This window comes from Capricornis sumatraensis, chromosome 7 (genome assembly GCF_032405125.1).
Source record: "Capricornis sumatraensis isolate serow.1 chromosome 7, serow.2, whole genome shotgun sequence".
NCBI lineage: Eukaryota > Metazoa > Chordata > Mammalia > Artiodactyla > Bovidae > Capricornis > Capricornis sumatraensis.
Window position 1 is genome coordinate 39,176,430 of NC_091075.1, and position 7,075 is coordinate 39,183,504.

At 37.1% G+C, this 7,075-nt stretch overlaps 1 protein-coding gene across 3 annotated transcripts in view; it reads left to right on the top strand.

The window, feature by feature from the left end:
- Window positions 1–6,330, top strand: part of ABCG2 (ATP binding cassette subfamily G member 2 (JR blood group)) — a 127,588-nt gene extending 121,258 nt beyond the window's left edge. For all 3 annotated transcript variants that reach the window (XM_068975750.1, XM_068975748.1, XM_068975749.1), the window contains exons 13-16: window positions 868–1,022; window positions 2,832–2,921; window positions 3,752–3,834; window positions 6,156–6,330. In XM_068975750.1, the coding sequence (XP_068831851.1) occupies window positions 868–1,022; window positions 2,832–2,921; window positions 3,752–3,834; window positions 6,156–6,303 (476 nt within the window). In that variant the 3' untranslated portion in view covers window positions 6,304–6,330. The remainder of the gene's footprint in view (window positions 1–867; window positions 1,023–2,831; window positions 2,922–3,751; window positions 3,835–6,155) is intronic.
- The last annotated feature ends 745 nt before the right edge of the window (window positions 6,331–7,075 follow it).

The following is a 7,075-nucleotide window of genomic DNA, read 5'->3' on the forward strand; positions in this document are numbered from 1 at the left end:
ATAGTGACTTCTGGGGCTTACTGGTAATAAAATATTTGTTTGATAGATGTAGAAAGATTGATTTGTGCATTTTGTTTAGACCATACCCCAGGCTCATTGTATCAGAATTCTCTTTTATTTCTCACATACACAGATGCCCACACACACGGATATATATACACTCCAAAAATATTTCTTTTTTGACAAGGCACTATTGATTGAGTTTAAACTTTTGTTTTACAAATGAGAGGGTGTATCTTAAAGAATCAGGCATAGAACCTAGAGTCTTAAATTCCTATCTGGTGTTCTTAAGGCTGTTCTGAAGTCTTCAGATTCTTGTTTGACCCATAGTATTAGCCCATGTTAGTTTATAAAGCAGTTTTATGAAGCTTATTTAACCCCATCCTCAATCCCAGAGGTATAGGGTGATTTGTCTTGGGAGACTTGGATTATGGACCTACTCCCCCAGATTTTAAAACCACTGAGTGGTCATATAATCCTGACCTTACCAGTTATCTTCACTAATGCTTTTGTAGCAAAGAGTGAGTAATGTGATGTCTAGGTAAAATGAAAGTGCTCTTGGCAAGTTTCCTTCTTAGAAGAGAAAGCAGTAGAATTCTGGCTAATTGTCTACAGCTCTCCATCTCAGGCATTCAGAAATTGTTAATAATTACAAATAAAGAAGCAAGAGCATTACATGGAAAAGTGCTTATACAGTGAGCATAAAAAAGAAAACTGCATATAACTTTGCACGGTTATATTGGGTGGTTGGAGGAAGGATGAATTTTTTCACTGTGATAGTAGTTTCTCAAAGTATTACAATGTTGTTTGCATAATAAACAATCCCTGATACACAGTGTTGGGTTAACCCCCTCTTTGTTCCCTAAGGACTGAAACCAAAGGTGGAGGCCTTCTTCATCATGATGTTTACCCTGATGATGGTGGCTTATTCAGCTAGTTCGATGGCACTGGCCATAGCAGCAGGTCAGAGTGTGGTATCCATAGCAACTCTGCTCATGACCATCTCTTTTGTGTTTATGATGGTAAGTACAAACTGTGCTTCTCTGAGGCATTATGATTTCCCCTTATTCCTACCTCCAAACTTGCCTATCCTGTAAGATCTGCTTGAGGATTCTGTACATCGGGCTCTTTGCTTCAAGGAGGCTGTATATTGAAATATAGCTTATATTATTAGAGAATGTATCAGCTTTCTCTTGATCTCACCCAGCTAGTTTTGCTACTGTTCTAATACAGTAATTAGAACCTTAGTCAATGTATTGTTACTGATGAGCTTTAAAAAGAGGCCTCTTGGTGACAAACCATCAAAGCTTGATAAATTGGAACTTTGAAAACCCGAAAAATGTTTATTTTTAAAATTTTAAAAAACTGTTAAAATGACAGGTCCATTGTCTGACTTCCCTGCTGGTGGGAGAGAACTGCTGGCTTGTTTAATTGGCGGCTGAGATGGTTTGGTTGGATCTACTACTCTTCAAGGGGAAACCTAAATTCCATGAAAATAGAGCAACATGGGTCTGTCTTGGGCCCCTCCTATATTTTGAAAAGGAGTGTTTTAAAAATACCAAAAAATTCCAGTACTAGGACCTCTCCTTTCTGGGTTTTTGACATTTCTTTATGTCAATGTACTTCTCTTTACCTTTTAAAAACAGTCACTTCATCCTAACCTTACATGGCCCTACATTTTGCACACACAGAGATGAATCAGTAGGTGAAGGGAACCAGTTACTACTTTCCGCCACAAACATCAAATAAACAGAAACGTGTAGCCTCTTTACTTCATACACATGCCATTTCTACTATAGTAGCAGTGCATGTCTTTAAAAGGTAGGTATTAGCACAAACTCTTGCCAAAGTTTAATTCTTCCATTACTGAGTTTGAAAACTGCCAATCTAACCATTATTGAGAAAACGGGCAACATTGTATATGTTTTCTATAGTGTCATATAATACATAAGGTGTTCTTCAAAATTAAAATGTTTTATTTTATATATTAGATGCTTTGATTTGTTGTTATTTAAGGATTTGTATTATATGTGAAACTTTAGAAACTAGTCATAAGACTATATTTTACCCAGATATTGTGTGTTATGCATTAAGCACTTGGTTAGGTCAAGTTTAAAGCTATGTGGTCACACCAGGAACATTGTCATTGTTACGTCCATCCCAGCATACCTTGTGCCAGTTAGAAAGTGTTTTATGTGAACATTTTCTCATGTAGCCATCTCTTGCTGGAGTGGTCATTTCTGGAATCTTCATTGTAATGCTCCTTTTGGCAGCTTTAAATGAAGAAATTGGCCGTATTTTCTGCTGTGCTTTACCACATTATGCTGTGTACCAGTTCCAGCCTTTGGGTTATTTTAAGCATGTGAACTGAACCCAAAATTATTCCTAAGGTCATACAGAGATATAATGTAAACCCTTGTAAATAACAAATATTACTGTGTTATAGAAATTGGGGCGTGAGGTACTCAGGATACATTCAGGTGTGTTTATTGGTGGGAATATATAGTTGGTTGTGTCATTCCAAATCAGTACTAGTCACCTTCCATTGTGTGCAGTTACAGAGAAAGTAAAAGCCTCAACAATTAGAAAGCTCCCAATTAAATGAAATGTATATTACAAATATATTTAGATCCCTAAACAGCCTCAGCTCCAGAGAGATATACATGTACAGAGGATAGGGTAAGTCTTCAGAGTAGTGGAAAGAATTTCAAAGAAGAGTTGGCCTTAGCAGAAGTATTCACTAGACTGTCAGGGACTTAAAGAGGCTACTTGCTAGAATTCTTCATGAAGTCACGGCACCAGATCTGATTCTTGGTATTTGTTTTTTGCAGATATTTTCAGGGCTGTTGGTAAATCTCAAAACCATTGGGGCTTGGTTGTCGTGGCTTCAGTACTTGAGCATCCCTCGATACGGCTTTGCGGTATGTTCTCCTTGTCTGTCACTGTGCTGGTTCATTGACCCCATGCTGGAAACAACCCGAATAAAGCCTCTCATGTCCCTGGCCATGAGCTGTGCAAGTTTTAGGACCATGAAGGAGAGTTTCCTATTAAGCCTTGGGTCAACTTGATAATCACCTGGGATTTCTCCAGTCACCTTTTTGTCTGAGGGAGCTGAAGGATTGGGAGATAACTCATAGTTAAGGACAAAGATTGACTAATTGATATAAAAAATACAGTGTTTCAGTTCATCAAAGAAATCAATGAGAAGATGAGGGCCTAGAATACATATTTTAAATTGAAAGGGAAATTAGAAGAAAAATCATGTCATATTCACAGCTACTATTGACTTTAGAAAGCTAATCAGCTCCAGAGAAAAATGTGCCTTAATATAGTAAAATTAAATTTTTAACTCCTAAGAATTATAACTGATTTTGATGAGAACAAAAAAGAAAAATGCAAAGATTGTTACTATATATTAACAATAGTCATTGAGTATCGCTGTATCATTTTAATTATAGTACTATGGGTTATAAAAAATGGGGAGAGAAGAAGGAAAAAGCTATGGGATAATATAGCCGGAGATCTCTCTTCTTGGTTTTTGTATCAGAGCCCCAAATCCCAACCCTAGGCCTCTTGATTGCCAGGAAAAATAATTTTAGTTGCTTTGGTATGACAAAGACTGTGAATGTGAAACTTTGTTTTGAGAGAGAACAACAGAGATTAAACTTAGTGGACATAATTGTAATAATTCTTTGGAAACCTTTTGAAATTTAAAACTATTTTCTTTATCCTGCTCCCACTTATGTTCTAGGCTTTGCAGCATAATGAATTTTTGGGACAAAACTTCTGCCCAGGACTCAACGTAACAGCAAACAATACCTGTAGCTATGCAATGTAAGTTTGTGTTCAGTGTCATAATGAGCTTGCTTACTGTTGTGGTGTGATGCAGAAATACCACTGGGCTGAGGGATCCTTTCACGGACACTGACTTCTCTGAGTCTGAATATTTTCATTTATAAAGTGAGTTATACACTAATGCATGTGAAAATGCTCTACAATTCCTGGGTGTTCTATCTAGGTCAAAACTGTATTTTACTTGGAGAACCATTTCTTATGTGTTATTTGTTTGGGGTCTTTTAAAAGATCCTTTTGCAGTTTGGATTGTGGGTTTGGATTTCTATTTTTCAGCACATTTGAGTTTGAAATAAGAGCTGCTTTGGTATTTTTATCAAGCCTTGACAGTACTGGAACTGTATGGATTATATGAAGTGTATGGACCCATGAATTTAGGATTCCTGTGAGCTCAACCCACGGCCAGGGTGAAAGCATTAGTCACTCAGTCGTGTCCGACTCTTTGCGATCCCATGGACTGTAGCCCACCAGGTTTCTCTGTCCATGGAATTCTCTAGGCAAGAATACTGGAGTGGGTAGCTATTCCCTTCTCCAGAGGATCTTTCTGACCCAGGGATCAAACCCAGGTTTCCTGCGTTGCATGTGGATTCTTTATCATCTGAGCCACCAGGGAAGCCCAACCCATGGCTAGTAGTAAGGGCTAAAAGGGCATTAGGAGTGGAAAGGAACATTTTCCTGCCCCAGTCTGGCTCTTGCCACTTCCTCCTGTATCTAGGAGACAACATGAAATCAAAGTCTGCACAACCTTTTTTTTTTTTTTTTGACTGACTTGGAATACTCCCTCCTGAAGGATGTTTCCTCTAAAGAAAGGAGCATATATTTCCGTAAGCTTGAGAAGGAAATCTCATTTTTTTTTGGCATAATAAGCAAAAACAGATTTTAATAGAAATGAAGGTATTGTTATAAAGTTAAGTAACATTTCCTTTTGATGATTGCTGTTAATGCTTTGATTTTGATATGTTAATTAATGAGAGAAAAGAGAATGCTGGTATCCTAAATCTCATGAATATTCAAGAGAGTTAGAAGTAATTCTTAATAATAGGACAAATTGCTATTTAGAAGTATTGCCAGAAAACCTCTATGAAGAGAAGCTTTCCTTATCCTGCCTACTCCCTTTCTTTTGATCTGAGTATAACATTTTTTTTTTCAACCTGCTAAATTCTAAGAGTAGCAGAAAAATGGAATCAGGTAATAATTATGGTTGTGCCAGATATTTTTAATACCAGGTGCTTTTCTAATCAGGGCTACTCCATCCTCTTCTGCTCTGTTCCAGCTCCCACTAAGGCATACCTGATAATTTGACCTGCTGGTAATGTCTTAGAGCCGAGCATCTGTGATGCTCATTCCAGTCTTGTGTAAGAGCTGACAGAGTGAGACTCTGGTAGGAAACCTCTATTCACCTATTCCCCTAGTTGTAGAACTCTCAGCCTGTGTTTTTTCTTTTTTTTGGTATGGCTGATTTATGAGTAATGAGCCCTATAAACAGCTTTGGTCATCTTTGTAAGTGCCTTCAGTATCATCTGCTAAAGCTGAGACTTTCCCCATCAGGCGTAAGTGAAAAATTACTTGATAAATGTTTCTGTCCTTTGAAGAGAGGCAGCATCATAGACTTGGAAACCAACCTATTTAGGGAGACTAGCAACTTGATTCAAAGTGTGAATCTGTGAAGTTGATCAAGTTCCTTAAACTTTAGTCTCCTCATCTTTCAAATTTGGGTTGTTTTAGGGATTAACTAAACTATTATATGGGAGCTTCCCAGGTGGCACACTGGTAAAGAATTCGCCTGCCAATTCAGGAGACACAAGAGATCCAAATTTTTTCCTTGGGTCAGGAAGATCCCCTAGAGAAATAAATGGCAACCCACTCCAGTATTCTTGACTGGGAAGTCCCATGGATAGAGGAGCCTGGGGGGCTACAGTTCATGGGGTTGCAAAGAGTCAGACATGACTTAGCAACTAAACACACACACACAAGCTATTATAAGCAGGTTGCTTCATAGTATCTAACAGAATTGTAAGCACTCAATGACTATTTTCTGTATATTTTTATGATGCATATGACTGACCTATGAGTCCCTGTTATATCCCAATAAAATAGAATGATAAAGCTAAAACCACATACACACATACACATACACACACTCACACCACAAAAACCCTCTAAAACTCTTTTCTATTATAAATGAAGGGATGGTTATTTAAGACTTGGTAATCTGTAGGTTTCTTTAAGTAACAGTGAATATATTGAATAAAATTTGACATATGCTAAAAATGAAGTCATATTCTTTTTCTGTTGAATTTCAGATGTACTGGTGAAGAATTTCTGACCAACCAGGGCATCGATATCTCACCTTGGGGCCTGTGGAAGAATCACGTAGCCTTGGCATGCATGATTGTTATCTTCCTTACAATTGCCTACCTGAAATTGTTATTCCTTAAAAAATTTTCTTAAATTCCTCTTTAATTTCAATGATTTACCCCCCCCATTAAAAAGGGACATCTTGATTTTCATATCCAATGAATTTTTTTTGGTTGTTTTCATCTTTTTATTTATTTATATTATCCCAATGTGTTTTATTATTTTTGGTTGTCTTCTTTTCACTTGCCTCATACTATTGTTCAGCAAGAATTATTTTCAACAGAAACATTTATAGAAATCACAGTGAACTAAATTATACTTGAAAAACCCCAAGTCATAAACTAGTGATATTATGTACTGCATATTAGTTCATCTTGTCAGATGGTAACAATAGGAAAGAAATCTAGTTTAATTTATTGACCTGAAAAAGAAATGAGTTCTAGAAACTTGTGTCAAGTTACTAATATATCTGGTATTGGTATCCTTCCCTTTAAAATGAATAGGCAGGTTAGTTGCCCTCCAGGTTCAATATTATATAACCCTATGTCCTCCATTATTTTATAAATAATAAATAACAAATATATTGATGCTGTAGTAGAAGTATGAAATCCAAACCATGCTGGAAAAACAAGGTGTCATATATGGATAAAAAAGCCTTTATAATAGAAAGCACTTTGATAAGCTTTTTAAGGTTATTCGAATTTACTGACGTTTCCCTCTAGTGGAAATAGAGTATCTCAAGAGTCTTAGCTGGGTTTTGGACTCCCCACCCCCACCTCCCAGGTACAGAGGGCCAGGATTCTGGCGACTTACCTTCTTGAGTAGTTCAGTAGTCTATAATCTTGGCGTGCATCGTAATCTCTCG